This window comes from Manihot esculenta, chromosome 6 (assembly GCF_001659605.2).
Source record: "Manihot esculenta cultivar AM560-2 chromosome 6, M.esculenta_v8, whole genome shotgun sequence".
Taxonomy (NCBI): domain Eukaryota; kingdom Viridiplantae; phylum Streptophyta; class Magnoliopsida; order Malpighiales; family Euphorbiaceae; genus Manihot; species Manihot esculenta.
In genome coordinates, this window is record NC_035166.2 from 22,426,805 (window position 1) to 22,451,553 (window position 24,749).

The 24,749-nt window shown below is 30.7% G+C and overlaps 3 protein-coding genes and 1 long non-coding RNA gene across 12 annotated transcripts; 2 read left to right on the forward strand and 2 right to left on the reverse strand.

Annotated features, from left to right (window-relative positions):
- Positions 1-199: 199 nt before the first annotated feature.
- LOC110617294 lies at positions 200-2,445 on the forward strand. Of its 3 annotated transcripts, none has more exons than XR_006350963.1 (5): positions 200-509; positions 580-922; positions 996-1,128; positions 1,257-1,335; positions 1,422-2,445. It is a non-coding gene; the product is annotated as an uncharacterized LOC110617294 (long non-coding RNA). The 3 variants fall into 3 exon arrangements; XR_002488351.2 differs by having other exon boundaries at positions 714-922; XR_006350962.1 differs by having other exon boundaries at positions 200-922.
- A 616-nt stretch (positions 2,446-3,061) lies between these two features.
- LOC110617293 lies at positions 3,062-8,440 on the reverse strand. Of its 5 annotated transcripts, none has more exons than XM_043957344.1 (5): positions 8,252-8,440; positions 8,023-8,159; positions 7,243-7,410; positions 6,585-6,647; positions 3,062-6,479 (listed from the first exon to the last, which is right to left on the reverse strand). In XM_043957344.1, the coding sequence occupies exon 5, from the start codon at positions 6,444-6,446 to the stop codon at positions 4,302-4,304; it is 2,145 nt and encodes a 714-aa protein (XP_043813279.1). In that variant the 5' UTR covers positions 6,447-6,479; positions 6,585-6,647; positions 7,243-7,410; positions 8,023-8,159; positions 8,252-8,440; the 3' UTR covers positions 3,062-4,301. The 5 variants fall into 5 exon arrangements, with proteins under 5 accessions (XP_043813279.1, XP_043813278.1, XP_021615689.1 ...); XM_043957343.1 differs by having other exon boundaries at positions 7,243-7,417; XM_021759997.2 differs by having other exon boundaries at positions 7,243-7,430.
- Positions 8,441-14,706: 6,266 nt separating this feature from the next.
- On the forward strand, positions 14,707-17,610 carry LOC110617321 (flavin-containing monooxygenase FMO GS-OX-like 9). The gene is made up of 7 exons (XM_021760044.2): positions 14,707-15,359; positions 15,642-15,712; positions 15,821-15,979; positions 16,082-16,164; positions 16,750-16,885; positions 16,962-17,135; positions 17,326-17,610. Exons 1-7 carry the CDS (start codon positions 14,792-14,794, stop codon positions 17,524-17,526), a joined length of 1,392 nt encoding a protein of 463 aa, XP_021615736.1. The 5' UTR covers positions 14,707-14,791; the 3' UTR covers positions 17,527-17,610.
- Positions 17,611-17,719: 109 nt separating this feature from the next.
- Positions 17,720-23,105, reverse strand: LOC110617320. Of its 3 annotated transcripts, none has more exons than XM_021760042.2 (5): positions 22,836-23,105; positions 22,512-22,590; positions 20,864-21,182; positions 19,356-20,172; positions 17,720-19,208 (listed from the first exon to the last, which is right to left on the reverse strand). In XM_021760042.2, the coding sequence occupies exons 3-5, from the start codon at positions 21,101-21,103 to the stop codon at positions 17,920-17,922; spliced, it is 2,346 nt and encodes a 781-aa protein (XP_021615734.1). In that variant the 5' UTR covers positions 21,104-21,182; positions 22,512-22,590; positions 22,836-23,105; the 3' UTR covers positions 17,720-17,919. The 3 variants fall into 3 exon arrangements, with proteins under 3 accessions (XP_021615734.1, XP_021615733.1, XP_043813385.1); XM_021760041.2 differs by having other exon boundaries at positions 22,512-22,642; XM_043957450.1 differs by having other exon boundaries at positions 22,512-23,105.
- Positions 23,106-24,749: the final 1,644 nt, after the last annotated feature.

Sequence of the window (24,749 nt, forward strand, 5' to 3'; positions counted from 1 at the left end):
TATAAATTGTTTATTACCTTGTTCTACAAACTATGCAAACCAGTTATGTTGTTTGTCGAGATTTGAGAACTAGATTAGTGAAAAGGTATCCCATATTGGCATCATAGTTTCAGCCAGCCATATGGGCTTATACCTTCCATTTTCCAGGCTGTGCATGCAATGCATCGTTAGAAGAGGAATTCAGAACAAGGAATATCTTTGTAAGATTGGCAACAAGAATAAATTCCTCGCAATGGCTATGCCTCGTTCACATGTTTTTTAACAGAATGAAAGAATAAAATGTGCCTTTTGTTGGCTAACCATTTTCCAAAATGACAACAAATCGGTGGGTGTACTGTGTGCGAGAAAAGGAAAGTAAAGAATCTGTGGGTAACAGAATGTCAAGTAGTGTCTACTTATGGCATCTTCTGCTTCAACTCAGTTTCGTTTTCACAGAGTTCCTCTGGAAGAAAGCAGGAAACCAGACAGGATCGGCAGAAGAGATTAAAAACGTTTAAGGATTTGATAAGGTAAAGTACTTCATCCCTAATCCCAAGTTTCCTCTTGGTATATTTTTCTAAAGTTTGGATTACTGTACAGTATTACTTTGTTCAGTACCTTACAGGATTGAGACTTAGTCGAATGAGACGTCAGAACTTGTTAGATTCATTAGCTATTCCTGGAACATATGAAATCAATATGCGAAAAATTCTGATGATTTCCATGATCCATAGATAAAATGAATTGGTTGCAGAGGAAGAGTGGTAGCCAAATGAAGCAAGATCAAGACTCCATTTATACTGGATTTACAACTGCAGTAGCAGCAGCTGTATATGCTATTCACTCACTTGAACAAGCTGAAACCTTAAAGAACAAGAATGGGAACAAAAAAGAAGATGCAACAGCTAAACTGAGATTCTCATTCAAGAAAAGAAAAATGGAGGTAAATGCTCAACGACATAACCTTTATTATAATAGTTAACTACTGATACTAATTCAACTGAATCATGCAACAGATGAAACCTCTATGAAACGGAAACAGAATCATGAGGCACTAGAGAGGACTTATTCAAATAGAAAACCAAGTCCTTCACCCTCTCATAAACCCAAAATCCATGAAGATAATCCTGGAAAAGCTGATCGCATACAGTAAGCATTCTTCAATCCTGAAGCAGTTTGAAGTAGTGCAATTATATGCTATGAGCAATTTGCAACTTACAAGTTCTCACATTCCACATGGTTTCAGAATCTAATTTATGTTATTGAACGCATTTCAGGAATGACAAACTGAAAACACTTCTTGCTTGGGCAAAGGCAAAGAAGATGAAAGTCAAACACAAAATGGAAAAGAAAAAGGTTTCCAACTTGCACTTTATGTTCTTTTTTAACTTTCTAAATTCCAAATATAAAGGTAGTGTCTCAACTAATTGTTGGAACTGCAGAACTAAATGCAGCAGGGAAAGGGCGAAAGAACTTGCACCATTAAGCATAACAAGATAGAAAAAATAAGTAGCAATTCCTGAAGGACAGATCATATATACACTTAAAAATCTGAGCTGAGCTGAAAGAGAGTAATTACAAGGTATAGATTTATTAAAGAAAATTCTTAAAGTAATACAATGTCTTTGTACCAGTCATATAGGTGTACTTATCTATCCGTTCAAGTTATTCAGCATAAAGATCTCCAGAATCTTCCCAGAAAAAGGTAAAAGAATTTATTTTTTTTCCATCTACATCTAATGTAGAAAAGTGAATGTTTCCAGGCCAAGAGAAAAACTTAATGATTATTGATCCATGCATTCAAATCGTATTTTGTGGCACCCAAAGTAGGGCTTATCAATCTTTTTTCTATCTTTAAAGCTGCCACTTAGTTACAGAAACATCGAGAAACTTATTCTTCATTCTTGTCTGTCCTAGACAAGGGATTCATGGAATAGACAACTCTTGTGTGAAAATATAATTAAGATGTTTAAATCTCTCATAAGGGACATGCATTTTCAGTATTTGACTGGGCATGAAGGAGAGGTCAGATACAGGGCCATGCTCTAGTAATAATGCCTCTGCATTCAACCACAGAATGGCAAATGCACCAGCCAGTCCATATCTGCAAACCCATCTTATTATCAAATTGCAAAACCACAACCTCAAGTGAGAGGATTGCCATTGCCATTGCCACCTTGCTAAGGATATATTCAGAGTACTATTCATTTTCACATTATAGCATTTATTATATGGGATTAAACCAACTAAAATTGAGGAAAAAAATCTGCATAGCTAGCCAACCTTATTCTCATCAAAACAAGATTGCAGTCTACTTGAGTTGCATTGAATATTTTCTTTAGTGGAGAAATAATATTGCACACTGGAGATCTGAAATATGAGACTGACTTTGAAGTTTGTATTTCCAAGTAAGTTGACGAAATGTCTTTGTTGCACTATTTTCATGTAGGCACGACTATAATTATTGTGTCTCGAGTCTGCATGACGGAGTCTAGACAAGCAATTTAAATAATTAATAAATTGTCCACCCAACATCAAAATTTCGAAAAGTTGTAAAACTGATATATATACCATTCAAAAAAATATATGTGTTAAATCGTGGCTCTATCCTTAGTCTCCAACCAAAATTACAGCACCAAACAAGAAATTCTTTTCTTTGTCGAAACTGGAAATTCCATTACATCCTGATGATATATTATGCTATTCCTCAAACATTATTAGCACAAATATCATATCATAGTTTTGCACAAAATAAAACCTAGAGAAAAAACATAAACTTAAATGATAAGTGGAGGAAGTATAAGTTTAAAACTACCAGTTTTTAGATTCAAATATGTGAGGTTACTATACTAGGTGCCCACCACCTAAATTAAATTATATAAACATTTAATTAAATATATAATAAATATCTTTTTGGCATCATTAGTAATAAGAGAAATTGTAATAATGTTCCATTGATGTTGTAACAACTGGTCTGGCTTTAATTTAGATATACAAGCCTCCTTAACCAAAATCACATAGAAATATGCTCTGTAACACCCCTTCCCAAAAAAAAAAACACAAACACACAAACAAAGGCACATTCGTACACTCAATCAATGTACTTCTCTATTGAATTTTGTTTTTAGCTTACAAAACAAGAAGAAGAAAATAGAAATAAGGAAAACTTGCTATTTAATCCCTAAATTTTGCCATTATTAACAAGTCAATCCTTTAATTTTGAAAATGTATTAAAATATCCTTATATAATTAAATTATTAACAATCAGGTCCTTTCATTTTTTTTGTCAGGTAAAAACAGATGAAAAATGAACGAGAAAACTTTTAAAACCCAGTTTTACCCTCTACAGCTTCTGACCTACTTTTGCTTTTGTTTCTTCCTACACCAGCTCTTCTTTCTTCTCTGTTGTTGGCTTTCAGACTAAGGACAAGAAGGGTTCCTAAAGCTATGGCGAATTCTTCTCTCTCAGCTTCTACAATTCCTTCTTTGTTTGTTAGAAGGCAAGAAAAGAATCCATTATTATTTGCAGGGAAGTTCCCGGTAACTTCTAGCTGCTCACAGTTGTAATTTGTTTTCTAATGCTATAAGTTTTTCACCTTTCTTGCTTCTTTTCACAAACCCACTTCCTCTCTTCATTCAATCTTCCATCCCTTGATTTTTCCTTTGAAATTACTATCTGGGTTTTTGTTAGATTCTGTCAAGCTCATAAAATTTGCACTAAAACTTTTGATTCTGTACTTGTTTGAGAAGTATATTTTTGTTAGATCATAAAGGATGGGTGTTGGAGGAACTTTGGAGTATTTATCTTATTTGATAACAAGCAGTGGCCATAAACACAAGAAGAAGAAGAAGAAGCAATTACAGACTGTGGAGCTTAAGGTGAGGATGGACTGTGATGGCTGTGAGGAGAGGGGTAATTTTGGCTTCTAAAAGTTTGTCTATCTTTTGACTGATTTTTTAAGGGCAGAATTGTTTGAAATTGGATGGAAAGACTACAAGGTTAAGGGAAGCAAAAGTGAGAGACATTTTAACGAGTTTCTCAAAATTCAGGAATGAACTTGTAAATAATGGCAATACTTGGAGAAGAAATTATAAATATCCCTAAAATAAAAATGAAAAAAGCAAATGCTCTTTACCAGTTCGGCAAAGAAAACATAACAAATTGCTTCAAAAGCTTAGCTCATTTTGTCTGCGAGCTTGCAATTTTGCATTCATGTCAGCTCAAATTTTCCCTATCTTTTCCACAATTGCATAAGCATGTACAGCATTCATATATATTCTATTTTCAAATATGAGTACGGACCTCAGTAACTCAACGTGCATCAACTGTTGATACTGGTATCCTGACGAGAGATAACTGTTTCAAAAGCACTAACCAACGCCTTGACCTTGCTCTTCCTGCTCTCAGCAAGCTTACCTGCCGTCCCTTCAATCACTTCATTCAACAAATTCTGCTCTTCTTTCTTTCCTTCTACATCTTGGTGGTTTAAAACAACCTTCTTGCTTTCTGATTTTCCAAGATTAGCGTCACCTTCATCAACATGAGTTTTTGTGTTCTTAATGGTACTTTCTGTAGTCTCAATGTTACCAAGTTGGAAATCTATGAGTTTTCTTCCCCTGAATTTGAGCCTCCTTGGAGAATTAATAACAGGGCGAAGCTCAAGTACCTTTGCTTTCCTAAAACTTAGCTTTCTGGTTGAGGAATCCGTATATTTTGTGTTAGCTGCTCCAACATTTTTAGGCCTAGTCCTGGGTTCCAACTTTGCATGTACTACTCTATTATCAATGTCAGTTTCAAGATCTTCAGGGAAGCAGCCACCATCGTTACCATCTTGGTGTTTTAAAGCAACCTTTTTGCTTTCTGATTTTCCAACATTAGCATCACCTTTATCAACATGAGTTTTTGTGTTCCTAATAGTACTTTCTGTAGTCCCAACTTTACCAATTTGGCCATCAATGAGTTCTCTTCGCCTGAGTTTCAGCCTCCTTGGAGAACTAACAACAGGGTGAAGCTCAGGTACTTTTGGTTTCCGAAAACTTAGTTTTCTGGTTGTGGAATTTGTATCTTTTGTGTTAGCTGCTTCACCATTTCTAGGCCTAGTTCTCAGTTCCACTTTTGCGTTTACTACTCCATTATTGATGTCAGTTCCTGGATCTTCAGAGAAGATGCCACCATTGTCACCATTGTTAGACTTGGAGGATGCCAAAGAAGTGGATGAGCCAGTAACATGAATTCCCTCTTTAGTGAGTCTCAAGCTTTCATTCTCAGGGGATTTAGGTGATCGACTGGTATGGATTCCAGAGCGAGTGCGTCTTAAAATCTTCGCTGCAGAAGGTAGAGACAACCGAACTTGCGAAATTGCTTTTTGATGTTTCGAGTCTTTATCCTTATGTAACATGGAATGTGATGGAGAACAATCACTGTGCTGAGTCAGTTTGACAGCTTTATTCTCAGCATTCAATCCAGTCACATACGACGTCTTCTCTGGCACAGACTTATTGCTGGATCGCTGGGATTCAGCTTTTCCAACAACACTGCAATCCTTCACATGAGAAACTCCTTTCAGGCTCTTGAATATTTTAGTATCCATACTTGAAACTCTCTTTACAGAGCGTTTGGGAGAAACTGAAGCCATTGGTCGAGTCAAAACCTTCTTAAGAGAATGCAAGGCAGGCAAAGAAGCAGTTGCTCTTGACAAAACCTTTTTCCCATCCAATGTGGAGTTCTTCATTTTATTAGTACTTCTAAGTTTTCTTTGTTCTCTACCACTTGAAGCTCCATGTGAAGTCACCAAAGAAGTGCCCATTTCATTGTTTTCTTGGATTTCACCATATTGTTTCTGGTTTAATTGCCCGTTTATCGGTAGACTAGGCGATGTTGGTAACATAGGCCTTGGCCTTGGATCCACTTCCTTGATAGGCAGTGAAAGCTGTTTAAACAAGACAGTTTCTTTCTTAGTTGATGATGGAACCTCTTGCTTGCTGACAACAGCAATATCAGGTTTCTGGATCCTGGAACCATGAGAAGACACACAATTGACTGCTAATATCTTCTTTCTCTCTGCTAAAGTTAGAACCTTCCCAATGTCTTGTCCTGTACCTTGCCCTTCCATTATTGTTTCCAATATAGAATTGACTCTTGTCTTTGTTTCAAGATCATGCCTTTGTTCATAGTTACAATAATCATGGCAGGAACCTACCGAAGCTGCAAGATAACCGGAAAGAATCTTTACACTTTTGTATGGAATACCAACGTTCCCAGTAGAGTACCTTCTTACATGACCATCTTTGGACTCAGTACCCTCCAAGAAAAGTGGAGGATCACTCTCACGAACCACAGACGCAGAATTACTCCTTGTGATCCGTGAGATAGAATCACTCTCCTGAGTCACTGGTACAAAATCGCTCTCGGGTATCATTGGTGTTGGCTCATGTTCTGGAATAACATAAATTTTCTCCTCAGACATTGTCAACCAAACAAAATTGCGAACTTCGCGACCCTGCAGCAGAGAAGGACATTTAGAGAAAGGCAGAAAAAGGAACAGTTGTTGAAATGAAAGTTTCTTGCTTTTTTATGCTTTTTTAAGAATATGCCCTGATCTTACCAAGTATCACAAATATGAAGCAGCAATTATCTTGAGCTCTGAAAAGTTCAAAGGTTTGCCAACCTGAAACAAACAATAATCAAGAAATTGTGAGACCTGTTGGCATGGCGCTTAAGGTTATTCAATGAAGAATTTACACAACTTAGCAATTAGAAGGTTTTCAATTCAGATGAGCTTATATGTACTTTCATATTTACTTGGTATTAAAGATGAATCTTTCAACTTATGAATTCGAATAATTTGTTTCTGAACGCCAAAAAAAAACTCCATAAAAACTATAATAGACGCCTATGCGGCGATGTCAAACTAATGAAAATGTACAAAGAGATCAAACCATGATTTTAATTGCCTTCAAGGAAAAAAAAAAGCTTGAGGCATTTAATCTAAATTACGTCTCCAAAAGACCCCATCAGAATTTTTCTAAAAGTAATATTTTTGTTTTGGCAAAGCTAATGTTTCAAAAAAGCATAAACCGCCATCCTCATCGTCTAAAAGGACCACAACCTTTACAGAAATAGTTTTCGAAGCTCATTGCAATCAAAATTCACATTGATAAGCCAAAAAGAGAGAGAACCATCTTGAATTTCGGCACGTAAAGGGCAAAAAATAAAAAACAAAAAGGAAAATGCAGCAAACAGAAAGAGAAACAAGAACATACCTTTGTGTCGAGTGTTTCTCGAAAAGAAAGCAAATTAGGGGAAGGACCCACTCCCCGAGAAGAGGGTCTCCACTTTCTTTCGACGAGAAATGATTCCAGACAACAAAGGCAGGGATGTCCTGGGGCAAACAAGGCAATGAAATAGCCTGTTTGTTGCTGTTGCAGCGTCTGCCAACTGGACATAGCAACTGAAAACCCGTAAGAACAGAGAGAATGCAGGATCCCATCTAAAATGGAAACGTCCCTTCTCATTATGCATGATGATTTGGAAGCCATATATTATCAAACCCAAAAATACCAGAATCAGTCAAAATTCAAAAATAAATAAATTCCTTTGCTCATAAATATTTACGGATATAAATATAATTATTTGTTAATTATTTAGCCTATCATTTTTTATAAATATTCTATATTTAAATAATAAAATTATATTTCCTCAAAAAATTAAAAAAATAAAAATAAAAACGATTTCAAAGTGATAATATCCATTTCATCAATAAAAATGGTTATTTACCATGTTACAATTAAAATATTATAATCTAGTGGTAAATTTGCCGGCCATGATCGATGTTGTGGAGAAAGTTCCTCTGAAATGCAACCAAATAGTGTTGGAATTACCTATGCATTAGGATTCAAGTCATTAGGCCAACTTCTCAAAAATCGTTCTGCGGGTTCTTCTGTTTCTTCGATCAGTTTTCCTTGTCTTAAACCTATTTGATTACTGGATTAACTATTTTAATCAACTAAAAAATGAATTCAAAAATTATTTAAATGAACTACCTCCGCTCACTTCTTCCATCGCTTGTTGATTTGAGTATGGAGCATTGTGAAGCACTTGAGTCCTTTCCCGAAGATGGCCTGCCCTCCTCCCTTTCTTCTCTAAATATCGCATCCTGTCCGAAAGCTCCAGCCAATTCCTGGAGGATGTATACTATCCAAGTTACAATCACTTTGTGATCAGTAATTGCGACAAACACATTGAAGGCTGCATGAAGTGGAATCTACAAACCATCACTTCTCCTACAGAATTTGTGATTCAAAACTGTCGAGGCGGGGTAATCTTTTCCAGGGGAAATGCTGCTGCCACAGCTCTAACTTCTCTTGAAATTTGTTATCTTCCAAATCTGAAATCATTAGATCTTCAAAACTTCACTTCTCTCTGAGAATTGAAGGTCTGGAACTGCTTTGAGCTCAGGTTGATGCCTTGTTTTTTACTGGAAAAATTATTTTTTAATCTCTAAAATATTTTTATTTTTGAGATTTAATTCTATCGAAATTAGAGATGTTTTTGTTAATGAGAGATAAAATAACCAAATGATCCTTTTTAAAATTTAATATTTTAGTCTTAAAATTTATAGATCCCTATCGAAGGAAAAAATATGTTTTTATTATTAAAATATTACATAATTAATAGATTTATCATTCTATTTTTCGAATTCAACACTTTAATTTTTAAAGTTTAATTTCATCAAAATTTAAAAAAAAATTCTCAAATTCAATTTACATAAACAAATAAAAATTTTAATAAATTTAAAATTTAAATTCAATAAAAATAATAAAAATTAAAATATATAAAATTTAAATTATTAAAAATAAAAAGTTAAAATTTAATAAAAATTACTTTTTTAATATCATTTATTATCATTGCTCGTAATTTAAAAAATTTATTAAAACATCTCTAACATTTTAAAAAGTCTACTAATTAAGTTTTTCGTTAATTTTAGCCATTAAATATTATAAAAAATTTAAAATATCCTTAATATAAAGGGACTAATAAGTGAATTTTTTTATAATTTGAGGGACTAACTAATAAATTTTTTTAAATTAGAGAAATTAAATAGTAAAATTTTTAGTGATAAAATTAATAATGAAACTAATTAGAAATTTTGTTTAAAATGAACATTTTAATATATGCTTTAAGATTAATGAACTAAATAATAAATTTTTTCATATTATAGAGACTAAATATTAATTTTTTCATAATAAAATTTTATTATTGATAAAGATTTTTTAAAATTATATTTATTTTCTTAACAAAAATTTTTTATGGTGAGATTTTAAATTTTGATAAAATTATATTTTAAGAATGAAAGTGTAGAATTATAAAAATAAAAAGATAAATTCGTTAATTATATTATATTTCAAATACTAAAAAATAATTTTTCTATTTTTAAATATTAAAATTGAATCGATTATTAAAAGTGAAATTTAAAATTATATTTATTCTCATAACAGAAATTTTTTATAGAAAAATTTTAAATTTTGATAAAATTAAATTTTAAAAATAAAAGTTTTGAATTTGAAAAAATAATAAAATAAATTTATTAATTATATTATATCTCAAATATTAAAAAATAATTTTTCTCTTTTTAAATGTTAAAACCGAATCAATTATTAAAAGTGGAGTCGCAACGGGAAAAAATCGAGATTGAGTTTCAATCAGAATCAATTGGTTTGAAAAAAAAAACAAAAAGAGTATATCTATATATATATTTTATTATCTAAAATTCATAAACAGTTTGAAAAAATAACAGGAAAATGGAAACGGTGTCGTTTTATAACAGTGGAAACTCCTTTTCTGTCCCCTTACTTCCTGGTTACACGTGGATCTGGATTGAGTGATTTTACGCCTACAATGGTTATATACCACTATCCAATAATATTATAATATATAGAATTAGAAAATTAATAAAAATAAAGAAAAATAAAATAAAAATTAACTCACTCTTTTCTATATTTTTTCATTTCATGTGTAAAAATATAAATAGTTTATCATACCAACTAAGCAACCTTAGTTGATATCAATTTTTTCGACTCGAAAGACACTATATTTGTATTTGTATTTGATTTCGTCGTCGAAAATAAAATTATATTTTTTAATTATTTATTTATTTTTTAAAGTAAATAAATATTTTTATCTTTTAAATTTAAAAATTAAACTGAATCAAAAATATTAAAAATTAAAATTTTAATATTTGTAAATATTAAATCGAATCCACTTTGGATATAAATTGACTCATAGTCAATTGAATTTTTTTAATGAGATTTTATTTTTTATTTTTTTTTAATATTTTAAATTTTAATTAAAATAATTTAATTTTAATTATATTTTAATTTATATATATTATTAAAATAATATAATATTATTAACTAATCAATTTATTTTTATCAAATTTTTATTAAAATTAAATTAAAATAAATAAAAAAATTTAAAAATTAAAATTAATACTAAATAAAAAAATAAAAACTGAATTGAATTTTTAAATATATTCAGTTTGATCGAAACGAATATCATTCACTCACACCTAATTCCCTCACTTTTTTCTTTTTCTTTTGAATTTATCATTAAGTTTGTTTTATGATTTTTATTAAAATATTTTTAGCATTTTTTAATATTTAAAATACTTATAAAATTTAATTAACAAGAGATTTCAGTTATTTTTTAAAAAATAACCTTTTATTTTCAATAAATAAATTTAAAATCTTACTGATATCACTATATATAAATTTATTAATATTTTTATTTTTAAAATTACAATTAAATAATGAAGAATAAATTATTTTATTAAAAAATATTTTCTATAAAAAATATTTTAAAATAATTTTCACTTAAAATATTTAAAAATGTTTTTTTTTTAAATACACATTATATTTTTTCAAATAAACGGAGGTTAAGATTAATATATTGTCTTTTTTACAAATGGAGATGTCATTTAAAATAAAATCTTAAAGATTAAACATGTAACCTTATAGTTATATAGTATATAATATTTTAATTATGTTGATGTTATAAACTTAAAAAGTTAAGTTGTAAATATCTTTAAAATAAAATTAATAAGATTTTAAATATTAACTTTATAAAAAAAGGGGAAATTTGATGTACTTTATATTTTAAATATTTTTTAAAAAAATTTATTTCATTGGTAGATATGGGTTTCCATCGTAAAATGGACTTCAAGTAATTTAGTACGTATAAAAACCATTGGGACTCAAACCCCAAGCTCAATTCAACACCTTAAGCCTAAGCCTATAAATTTACATTAATAAGAAAATTTAATACATGAGTGAAAAAACATAGGAACTCACACAGATCAATTAATTTTAGATTTTATTACAGATTTAAATCGATCTTAATTTTTAGAATTTACATCGAATAGAAATTATAATAATTTTATAAAAAAAAAAATTTTAAAATGTACGACTTTAACTTTCAAAAATGTGATAAGAGCAGCAGATCTAATTATCAAGTTTGATATTAAAATTTCACCGATTTAATTTTACATTTTAATTTTTTTTAATATTTTTATAATTTTATATATTATAATTTTTTTTATTATAAATAATATTTTTTCACAATTTGAAACTCACTTTTACATTTTAATTTTTAATTTATTTTTTTCTTTTATATCGTTTTAGTTAAATAATAGTAGCGAAAACTTTATGAATAATAAGAGTTTTATGTAGTTACTATTTTTATTTTAAACTATAAAATAATATAAATAAATGAATAAAATATTTTGTTATATTAAATTTTGTAACTATTTCAAATACTAAAAAATATGAATTTTTTTTTTTTAAATATTTTCTCTTATGGAGTTTAAAACACTCTAAATTTTAAAAAATATATATAAAAAACTAAGTTCACTTATAAAAACTGGGTCGCATAAGCTAATCACAAAAATTGTATATTTGTAATAAAATTAAAACCTTTGATTATAATTATATTTATTTGCAACTTGCAGTATTCGATTCCCACACGTTGTGACAAAATCTTGAGGTAATTATAAACTACGTACGATACTTTTTAATAATTAATAAATCAAGTATTTATATAAAATATTATTCCTCAAATTAAAATAAAGAAGTTCATTGAATTTAATTTAATTTTGAAAATATGAAATTCATTTTTTTAATTTAAAATTTAATTTTTACATAATTTTATAATAATTTATATCAAATAAATAATGTCAAATGATGTGTATGTAAAATTAATCAAAAAATATATAGTAAATATACAAATTTATATATAAATATTTAAATATATAGTAAGCTTAAATTCTCTATAGTATTAAGTTTGATGTTGGCTTGCCGCAGTAACAAATGCAGAAATTTAAATTATGAGATTTAATTTTATTTTTTCAATGTGAATTTTAATTTCATTTAATTTATAAAAAATATTTATTTATATTCATAAAATTTTAAATTAAAATTTAATTTGAAATAGAAAAATAAAAAAAAAATCACATACACAAAATTTTATAAATTAAATTAATTTGCTCATATTAAATATTAAATATAAATTTTTTAAATTTTTTAATATGAATTGCCTAAACTATTATCAGGTAAAAAATATTATTTGATTTTAATTTTTTGATTTTTATTTAAAATTTTTAAAATTTTAAATATAATCATGAATTATTAAATTTATTTTTTATTTAAAAATTATTTTTTTAAAATCTAAATGTCCATCAAATTCATTAAACAATTTAATTATTACTTTTAAAACTATTTTTTCAACAAATAAATAATTTAATATATAATTTAAAGTAAATAAAAAATAGTGTATATAAATAATATATGTAGTCAATTTAATATTTTTTAATAATAATTAATTTATATTTAATTATTGTAATTTTTATAATTTTAAGTGTTTAATGAGTTAATTTCAACCGTTTATATTAAGTCAATAAATTAAATAATTTAACTTATAAATATTTGAAAATAAAAGAGAATATGTAAAGTTAAAATTTCAAAAATTAAATGTAAACTTTTTAAATAAAAAAGTAGAGAAGAAAAAAGACATTAACTTAGAATGACTGTTTTAAAAATATTGAAACTTTATTTATAAGAAAATTATTATTAAATTTTAAATTTTAAAAATTTATTAATTTTTATATTTATAAAAATTATTTAATTAAAATATTCATATATTTTATAAAATTAAATTATTTAATCAATCTATTAAAATAATTGTTAATCAATTTGTTTTATCATTGATCAAATAAAATAAATATTTAAACAGTAGAAATTAAATAATACATATAATTAAAATTATATAAATTAAATAATATAAATATTTAAAATATATTAATAAATTTTTAAACAGAATAAATTAACAATTTTTTTATTTATCTAAAATTAATAAAACTGACATAAATACCTTATAAAATTTGAAAAAATTCAGGAGGGCTCGTGGCCCTTAGATGGATCCGTCAGTGGCTTGGCCAGTAGGGATTATCAATAAAATGGGAAGAAGCTATAATCATACATATATAATTCGTATCTTTGTTGTTGTTAACTGAGCAACTGCCCATGATACGCTCCTCTTAATTAATCAATTTACTTATAATTAATTTACATCATACTTATAACTTTGGTTCACTTCATTTATTAATTTAATTATTTTTATTTTTATTTGGGCACAAGGCCATTTTCAACATACGTTCAAGTTAAGTGAATTAATTAATTAATAACACACAATAAAAAAAAATTATAAATCACTCAATAAAATGAAATTGCTAAAATCTTTAGCAAAATGGGTCATAATCAAGGGTATTTTTGGTATTTTTTTTTTTTTAAAAAATCTTAATTGTGAATTTATATATAAATTTAAAATAAAAAATAAAATTTAGTGTGAGAACCAATTTAGCCAGCCTATCTAGATAAAAAAAATTACATGCGCTCGCACGAGTGCCTCGTTTATTTGGCTGAGTTTGTGTGATGTGTGTCATCGTCAAGAGTCCCACCCATGCATGCAGATGGATTATATTAATCAAGAAATTTAGTTTAAGAATCTCTTTGAAATAATTATGCCACAAAATAATTTTTTTAATGAAAAATATTTCCCTTACACGTGTAAGTGGTGTTTTCTGTGAAAATATTTACTGCTATCCAACGCAGCAAAACAGCTGGACACAAGCTCGAATAATTAGTTCAATTTGCCACAAATAAATTTTATGCATCTACTTGTAAAATAATTAATTTTTTTATAATGATTTTTTAAAAAAAAGTTGAATTGAATTTTTAATTCTTAGTTTTTAAATGTAAAAAACGATGACATGTGCTTCAGGCAATCTGACATGTAAATTCGAATATGTTAAAAAATCATTAAGCACGCCTCGCATTACCTTTACTTGGTCGGTAAAAGCTTCAACAAAGGCCGCCACATTGTCATAAAGAATAAATCCTTAAGCTGAAAATGAAACGGCAAATGCCTCCGATTGGGAATGAGGGTGGAGCGACCAAAACGGAGGAAGCAAGGATACATAACTTTAGATTAATCTGAATTAGAATCCAATAAATTTTTTATTTTAAATTTTAAAAATATTCTATATCAAGAATTTAAATTCGAGATTTAAGAAAGAAAATATTGGTGCCATCGTAATTTGGCCAATGGATAATTATTTTTGTTTTATTATAGGTTTCTTCGAAAACAAAATTTTCCTGTTATTATTATTTTTCTGCAACTATAAAAACCCCACATCACCTACGCACGTTTTCATACACAGCAACCCATTAATCTTTACTGCCAAAAGGGGGGAAAAAGACCATGGTTTCTGAGCAGCTGAGCCTATCGAGGAATGTCTGTGTGATCGGAGCAGGACCATCTGGGCTAGTGTCGGCTCGAGAGCTGAGGAAAGAAGGTCACAGAGTGGTGGTTTTGGAACAAAAGCATGATGTTGGAGGGCAATGGTTGTATGAACCAAATGTAGAGAAAGAAGATCCATTAGGAAGGAACAAGTTCTTAGAAGTGCATAGTAGCGTTTATGCGTCTCTAAGATTGGCTTCGCCAAGGGAGATTATGGGTTACACAGATTTCCCATTTTTGGCGAAGAAAGGTAGAGACATGAGGAGATTTCCTGGGTATAGGGAACTTTGGCTGTACCTTAAAGATTTTTGTGATCACTTTGGTTTAAGAGAGATGATAAGGTTTAACACTAGGGTAGAGTATGTGGGCATGTTGGATTATGGTGATGAGTTCAAGAAAGATTTGAAATGGGTTGTAAAGAGCAGAAGAGAGGAAAAAAATGGAGATTATAAAGAAGTAGATGAGGTGTTTGATGCAGTGGTGGTTGCTACTGGTCATTACTCTCAGCCTAAGATAAATCCCATTAAAGGTCTCTGCACTTATTTCTCATTATCACCTCAAGAACGAGTAATTTTACATTGAAAATGGAAAGAGAAAATTTTCTTGACGCTAGCAATCTCATGTACATGTCAAAGTTACAGTGACAATCATCAAAAAAGAAAACTTTATGTAGTTGAAATAAATGTTTATTGGGAGAAGCAGTACTTTTGTGTTTGTTTCGATATTCACTTTTTCTTTTCTTGCTTTCGAAGTTCATGTTTGTTTGTGTTGAAGGTCAATGATTTTGACATTCTCTGCGTGTTTCTTGAAGGAATGGATACATGGAAGAGGAAGCAAATGCACAGTCATGTTTACAGAGATCCTGAGCCATTTCGCAATGAGGTATGTTAATACATGATTCTGAATATCTCCAGCCAGCCAACAACTATAATAATTGGCTCCCATTGCCTCGGTTGAAGATCAGATGAAATTTGTTAAAATGATCTGCAGGTAGTTGTGGTTGTGGGGAATTCAATGAGTGGCCAAGATATATCCATGGAGCTTGTAAAAGTAGCAAAGGAAGTCCACCTCAGTGCCAAATCCCTTGAGATCACACTGGGTTTATCCAAAGTCATTTCTAACCATGAAAATCTCCATCTTCGTCCACAGGTACTTGCAGATTTCTAAGATTTTTTTTTTTTAAATAAATCAGATGATACAAATTCTCTGTAGTTTTTCTGATTATATATCTTTATGTCATTAAATTTGCAGATAGAATGTCTTGAAGAAGATGGCAGGGTCGTATTTGCAGATGGGTCTCAGGTCGTAGCCGACACCATCTTATACTGCACAGGGTAAATCTGAAAACTCACTGGTTGCACCATCTTATACTGCACAGGGTAAATTTGAAAACTAACTGGTTAAGTGTTTAAATAATTATCTGTTTTTGTAATAATAATTTACTAGTTAAGTGGTTATTTCATAATTAAACATAATTGTGTGTGTTTGTTTTTAATGGGAATTTTTAAGAAATCTTAAATTACTTACATTTGACCATTTAGATCATATGAGTACCAAGAAATTTCCATTTTCCAATGCTAAAAGTTAGCTGATTAGATGCTCATGAGTTTCTTTCTTTTGACCATGAGATACTTTGGTGGGACCTTGTATCCACATGTGGGGTGCAAATCTAGTTCCACCATATCATGGAGAGTCATCATCATGATTCATGGCTTTTTGCAAGAATAATTTTTTTATATATACCACAGGACTAATTTAAACATATCAAGTGATCAACCACAAGTTTTAAAAATAATTTATATAGATTTAAACTCAAAATTTTTAATTAAAAGAGAATAAACCTGGATCATTCTATCTCATTTATTTGAATTTTTACTATGTGAAATAATAATAATAACAGTAAAATGGGCATGGTGTAGGTATACATACTCATTCCCGTTTCTTGACACTAAAGGAATAGTAAGCTTGGAAGATGGTAGAGTGGGACCTTTGTATGAGCACACCTTCCCTCCATCGCTTGCTCCTTCTCTCTCTTTTGTTGGCATACCTAAAAAGGTACACACCATATCTACAACTATGCAATTATTTTATAATACATATAAATATAAATTGGCATTTTTTTGATCTGCAGATCATAGGGTTCCCTTTCTTTGAGTCACAAGCAAAATGGATATCTCAACTGCTGTCTGGGAAAAGAAGCCTTCCGTCATGGGATGAAATGATGAATGCCATTCAGGAATTTCATCAATCAAGGGATTCTGCTGGTATTCCTAAGCATAAAACCCATGAAATTGCAGATTTTGAGGTACTCACACTACTTACACCTCTTTCTTTCTTCACTTTTTTCGTTTAAAAAGTTTTTTTTGCAGGGTTAAGGATATTAAGACTTGCCATTGTCAATGGTCATACATAACTTAAAAACTAATTTTTGTACGAGGCAAAAGAGTGCAACTGAAGGTAAAGTAAATGTAAACTAAATTAGATTTCTGCTGCAGTATTGTGACAGATATGCAGATCATGCTGGATTCCCACACTTAGAAGAATGGAGGAAGCAGCTCTGCATGTCAGCCTTAGTAAATGCTTATGCCAACTTGGAAATATACCGTGACTCCTGGGATGACCATGACCTGCTTCAAGAGGCTTTTCAAAGTTCTCATTTCACTCAACCACTTGGGGTTCAAGATTTTACTGTTTAGACTTTCTTTCTGGGTTTTGTTTGGACCTCTCTGTTTAATATGTATCTTTCTATCTATTTATGATTCATTGTATTAGATGGAAGGGAAAAAAAATGGGGGGCATTTCTTCAGCTCACTAATGATGCCATGGCATTGTTAATTTGCCTATAAATGTAAAATCTTAAAAATTTGCTATCCAATCCAGAAAAACACATGAACAGAATGTACAAGCATTTCCATTGCAATGCTCACTATAAATTCAACCAAAAGGCTTAAATGAGATGCTCTTTTTGTTCTTTTCCTCTGTGACGATCACCAATTATCAATCACATATAATACCTTCATGTACAAGATAACGTCATGGTTCACTTGCTATTAACTTACCCCAAAAATCATAAAAGCAAAGTGTTTTAACTATACTTGACTCAAGATTATCCCAGGATTACTGGCAGGACATCTCTGCCCCCTGCGCCGTCTTGTTATCTTCCCCCAGCCTATTAGGCCGCTCTCCTCAATGCTGGGTTCACCATTTGAAGTTTGCTGCTTCAACAGTGCGCACAATGAGGTTTCTGCCTTGGCAGAAGATGTTGAAGGCCTCCTCCTCCTCCCCCTTGTCCACCCATTTCTACCCGTTCTCCTGGCACCTGTATTTTGATGAGAAGCCTCAATTAGACCTCCTATTGCCTGAAGATCCTCGGTTACTTCGTACCTTGACAAAGAGGCAAGACTTGGGAGAATTTCACTTTGAAAGTCCTTCCGCTGCTGCCTCCGTCTTCTTGTCCCACCCTGAATAGGAAATGAAGGTGGAGATGCTGCTTCCTCATTTAAGATTTTGGTCTTACAACAGTACTGTTCTACCTCTGTATCCTTAAGTTTCAATGTCATGGCTTCAAAGTAATCAAGCCCATCAGAAAGATACTCATCATGACAATCAGTGTTCCTAAAACTCAAAACCACACCAAGTTCACTCTCTGGATCACCGACTACAGAAGATGCTATCTTGGAAAACCAATAGAGAGAATCATTGTGTGAAGAAGCTCCAGATGGTTTGGAAGTCATTATCTCCGAAAAAGTTTGAACCTGAGATGACGAAATGGAAATTATAGTCTCTGCTGCAACTGTAATTAGATCATCTAGCAGATCCCTAGTTTCTTGTTTTGGAAGTTCACTAGGCATCTCTAGTCGATTTTCATCTGATTCTCCTCTAGGCGGAGAAGTTTCCTTGTTTTCTGGGCTTGCAGGAGCCTGCAAATCAATTTCCTTGGACAGAGTGGTAACTGGTGAAGAATCATCATCATTTATGCACGAGTTGAGGTCAACATGAAATACAAAGCCTGAGGACATATAATCATGTTTGCTTCCCAAAACTCGGTCATTTGTGGTTTGCTGTTCTCCTGAGTCAGGCATAGAATTGCAATCCAAGTGGAGTGTTTTATTGGGTTTCACAAGCTGTGCTGGATTTGTTCTATACAAAGGTAAGCCTCCTGTTGACTCTTTACATTTCTCTTCTCCATTGGTGATCGAAGTACTGTGGGTGGCCACATCTGAACAATACATGGAATTCAGGTCTATATCCCTTGTAAATTTGGGATCCGCAGAACGCTTAATGTGCTTTTCATGGAGTTGCTCAGTCTCAACATCTTCCGATAGTGTTTCTGTAAAAATCTTTTCAGGGAAAGAATTCACTTCACTGCTACCTTTCACTGAAAGGAAAGACACCAGTCATATAAGTCATCAGCAGTAACAGGAAAAAAAGAATAAAAATTGGACACTGTATCGCAAGATGGTAAACCAAAAGGAATAAGAGAAGAAACTTCTAATCTGATGCAACCTTCTAATAAAGTTCTCACCAGCATCATCATTATCAGATCGGCACTCCTGTTGACCTTCATCCCTGTCCAGGTGTAACATACTTGAGAAAGAATCAGGATCTGCTCCAGTCTGGGTATTTTGGATGAGCTCCTTTGGTTGAGCTCCGAAGTCTGAATTTCTTTTTGCAGAAAGATCCTGGCCAGGAACCAATCTAAGGTCTGGCACAGGACCTAGAAAAACATTGGATTCAGGATCTGTTTCTTCCTCAAGCTTGATGGGTTCATTCAAATCAGCAAGGCATTTGGTTCCCCTAGAAGATGAAGCTTGAGACATATTATAGCCCTGGAAAACCAAGTTACCATCGTTAACTCCATGAAGTGATTCTACAACACTCTTCTGCAGATCCTTGGCAATGGCTTTCATAGGATAAACTGACACTTCAGAAGGAGCTGTTCCCCCACCTAAAGATTCCTCTTGTTCAGTACCAATGTACTCATCAGCTGGAAGTTCCAGATCCAATATCCTTTTACCAAATTTCTTGTGCTTAGACTCTATTGATAATGTTTCTTTTCTAGAGCCTTCAGTTTTAAAAGTACTGAAAACATCCTGTATGATCTTTTCTTCAACATATTTCAAATGATTTTGTTGGTTTTCAGCACCCGAAATGGAGGATAGACTAAAAGCAGGATTCAACCAGGGCAAGGCCGAAACTTCATGTGTCCTATGGAAACACTCCAATGAGGTTTGATTTGTATGTGGAGTTTCCAGCTGTAGATGATGTCCATGAAACTTGATCCTTTTCATTTCTTCCATTAATTCTCTTTGCCTGTTGTAAAGGCGATGGAGTTCATGGATCTACACAGCCAAAATACAATTTATACACATTTCAATAACGGTAACACGTTTTGAGTCACAACCAATTAATATCAAAGTTTACTTATAATGGAAGATATAAATTGAAGAATCAGAAAAAGATAAAGGGTCCAAATTTGTCCGTTAGGTCAGATTTGGATGACAAAAGGAAGAAGTGCATTATTTTTCAATTGAAGCAAGGCTCTCAAGGTTCAAGCTCATTACTCCACCTGTGTTTACTACACTGCACTGGAGGAGCCAACCCTTGTAGGAAGAATACTATTTTAGATTGATACTTCTATGGGCAAGTTTTTATTTTGCAACCCGAGCATAGTGCTAGGAAATTCATCTTTTGTGTGAAGCAGCTAGAGTTATTGTAAATTCACCAATACAAAATACATGGTGAACTCTTTCAGAAACTTAAAATAAGTTGCACCATAATCCCATTGCCCACTATAAATTATTGTCTTAAACTGGCCTTTATTATTCTTCATATAAAATAGTTTTAGATAGCCTTGAGAATAGCACAACAAGAAAATTGTGTGGAACATTAAGATGTAACCAACTACGAAACCATCTAAAATATTTTGAGGCATATTCAAATTAATTGACATTACATGTGGAATGTGATTATTGAAGTGATATAAAAAGATAAAAATTTTACTTTTGTACTAAAACTTGAGACAGGACATACCTGATCCCTAAATATAGCTTCATGCTGGAGCATTGTTTGCTTCAATCTTTCTTTGTAAGTCAAATACTGGACCAGAGATGAAGGATCCAAGTTCTCATTGAAGTAGTGTCCATTCTTTGAGATTTTGTCAACATGAGTTGGAGGCCAAATAATGCAACTAGCGTTTAAATTAAGATCCCTAGTGGAACAATATCCTGGGAAGTACAACTGTGTTTCTGCTTGCATTCCTAGCATTGCCATGAAACTTTAAGCATAATTCTCAACTTGTCTTAGGTGTAAAGGATTATCCCTCGTAACACCACTCCTTTATGAGAGAATTCTGCAACCAAATCATAAATAGGTTAAAAAGAGAAAACATCTAGAAATACAAAACATAATTCCTCCATCCAGTGATGGCTTCTATTGGTTAAGTTCTTTCCGTAGGTCAGTAGCTCGTTAAATAATACAAATATAAACAAGTGAACTTTCCATAAGTTATGAAGCACTACTTCAAGAAACTCAATTAGGTCAAGAATTAGCAAGAACTTGAACCTTTTATTTAAGGGTTTTTTTTTTTTTTTTTGGTTCTTAAAAAAAAAAGTAAATTCAGTGACTAGTTTTGATTCTATCATAAGTCCTTGGCACGGGAATGCAAGTGACAGTTAGCGCGAGCACATAGGCAGATAACCAATATTAACAATAAATCTTTCATATTATATACAATTGATTAAGGCCAATCTCACTACAAGGCTCTAAGACAGCTAGATTTCATACAACACCTGTGCATTTAAGAAGTTCTAAAATGAGTGGAATGGCAAATCTAGATTAGTGCAGTATTCAATCTCAAATTTTCAGAAATGGCTGAACTACAGGTCAGAAGAATGAAGTTCGTAATCAACAAGAGTAAATAGCAGTATGCAAGTGAAAGAGGATGTAATGTTATCTGGGAACCTAACATTAGGGGGGGAAAATGCTGGCCTCCTATACGGCATTAGCTTCCATAAAACACAAACGACAGATTTACATGAATGAATTAAAGAGCAAATAATTAAACGCCACGACATCAGAGCAATAACATCCTGCAGACTAATGGATAAACAGGGAAATCATCAAATGAAATTAAATCATATTCCCCACAAAGTACCCTGTCAATCTCAAATACGTTTAAGAGGCAACCAACTTTTGTTACTTTTATACCAATGGCTAAGCAGAGCAGGAACAAGTATTCAGTAAAGCCACAATCACTATTAGCTCCTTTGGGCTTTTCTTAGAAAAGAAAGAAGAACAGCCATGGATTCAAAGGGAAAATATTCGGAGAACTAAAAGAAAAGAAAAGACAAGAAAAGGAGGAAGAATGAGATAGGAAAATCTGGTTTATTGGCCACAAAGATTAAATCATCAAAGTATCTTGGAGCTTCTTTGAATCCCTCAATTAATACCCCTCATCAAAAGCAATAAGAACTCCAAATCATCAACATATCAAAAAGTTTCCTTTTGTTGATCATGATGAGTTAACAACTTCAAAAATCCAATCATTGATATGATCGGACGGTAAGCTACCAAGAACAAACCCAATTAAAGAACAAGAAAGAAAAATCATCAAACCCGTTAAAGAAGTAATCTTGAACTTGAAGTATCAAATCCATCAAAAGAGAAAATTAAAACTTACCTTAATAGTCCAGAAGAAAAGCAATCCATTCTTGAAACCCCACCAAGGAAGGAATCACTCATTGAAAGAACTCACACCACTAGAAACCAACAGAAGAAGCAAAAGATCAAAGTGGGCGTGTTCAGAGAAAGCTAATGAATCAAAAAAACAAAAGAGTTAAGGACCTCAAAACTCAAAAGAGCCAAACAATAAAGTAGGCATTTTGGAAACACCAAGAAAAGCAAAAGAAATGAGGATTTTGGATCTGCTGGGCCATTCTCTCAAGAAAGATTTAGAGAGAGAGAGATATATACAGAAATCCACACAGAAACAAACGAAACTTACATGAGAAGTGACATGAAGTTGTAAACTTTATCTCCTCTCTCATTTCTCATTTATTGCTGTTGTTTTGCGTGAGAGGAAATAAAGGTAAATGGGTATGTTTTTTAAGAGAGACTCTAGATTCTCTCCATAATCCCATGTTTTCTGCACAGAAACATTTCATTTTCTTGAGAATTTTCAGGAAAGAAAAATTGAATGAGAAGAAAATTAGACATGAGATAAGAGAAGCAAAGGAAGCTGGTTCTGATATTGGGACACCCATCAGATACTTAATGCCCTTTTTAAAACTACCTTGATTTTTCCAATTTTATATTTTCAATTCTATTTGATTAATGGTAGTCAGAAGTGGGGCCCATTTCAAAGTTTAGGGTATCAATATCAAGCAACAGGCATGCAGATTTTGTGAAAGTTCCACTCCATCCCCATATAAAAATATCCTGCCTTTTTTCCCTACTTTTCTTATAAATTTGATTTTATTTTCTTGATTTTAATAGAAAATTAGTATTTAATTTTTATGATATTAAAATTTATTAATCCATCATTTAATTTTTCAAATGTATATATTAATTTAATATATTCTAATATATAATGTAAAATTTTTAAAAAAATATTATTTAAAATATGATGAAATATATATATTAATATGAAATTTTAACTTTTTTATTAATTGCGTTTAGAGTAAAATTAATTTAAAATTTTAGTTTGATTTTTTATTTATTTTGATTCGATTTGATTTTTAATTTTAAAATTTTAATTATTTTAATTCGATTTAATTTTAATTAAAAAAAATGAATCGAATCGATTAATAATAATAATATATTATTTTCAATAATATAGAGATATTATATCATATTAAAGTTAAAATATTCTAATTAAAATGTAAAATATTAAAAATAAAGTATAAAAAATAAAAAATTTATTAAAAATTTAAACTGATTAATTAAATCGAATCAAATTAAATCGGTTTAATTTAATTTAATTTTTGATAAAATTAATTTTGTTTGATTTTTATAAATATTAAAATTTTAATTTTAATTTATTCAATTCGATTTAATTTTAAACTAAACTAATTAAATATTCACTTTTAATTACATTTATATTTGAATCTGTATAATAATTTTTTATGAATTAAATGGTAAATTTTTATAATTTTAATTTTTAGTTGTAGAGGTTAAAACAACACTATAAATAAGTTTCACCTTTTTATTGGATACACATATAATTAAATTAAAAATTTGTTAGAAAAAATAAAAATCAGGGTTAAAAGTGAGATTTAGTGGAAGGTTACACAAACCAATCAACTCATTACAGAGAAATCTTAAAACCTATGAAAACTTTGATCATGTTTATGATGCAAGAAAATTAGGATTGTTTATGGGTCAGTTTACAGCTGTCAACATTTAATAGTGTAATAGATATTATTATCATTCTCTACCATTTAGACCCAACGACGACTTTTTGGTGGACCCACACACGCCATGTCATAATGTAAATCCACAAAATTATAAATAAAATATTCCCGTTTTATAATTTTTATTAATTTTTTAATTATATTTATTTTAAAAATATTTAAAAAATAAAATCCAGATAAAAAAGTATATTTTTACCTGGATCCTCTCCCAGTAATTATTATTAATGGCATAAATAAAGAAAAAATATATATAAAGGAGATGAAAAATAGAAGATAATGACATTTTACCTTCTGGGAAAGAGATGAAGAGGCCGGGAAATTTGTCCCCGTCCGCCCACCAAAATCAAATTCTCATAATCAATAGAAGAGAATTTTAGAAGAAATTATGCCGGATTTAAAAAATATTATAGGAACAAAACAAAGCTGGGCTTGGATCATAGCTTTAGTTGCAAGGTTGGGCCAAAACGGCCCATTATTGGTTGGGTAATGGGATAAGATTCTTTTAT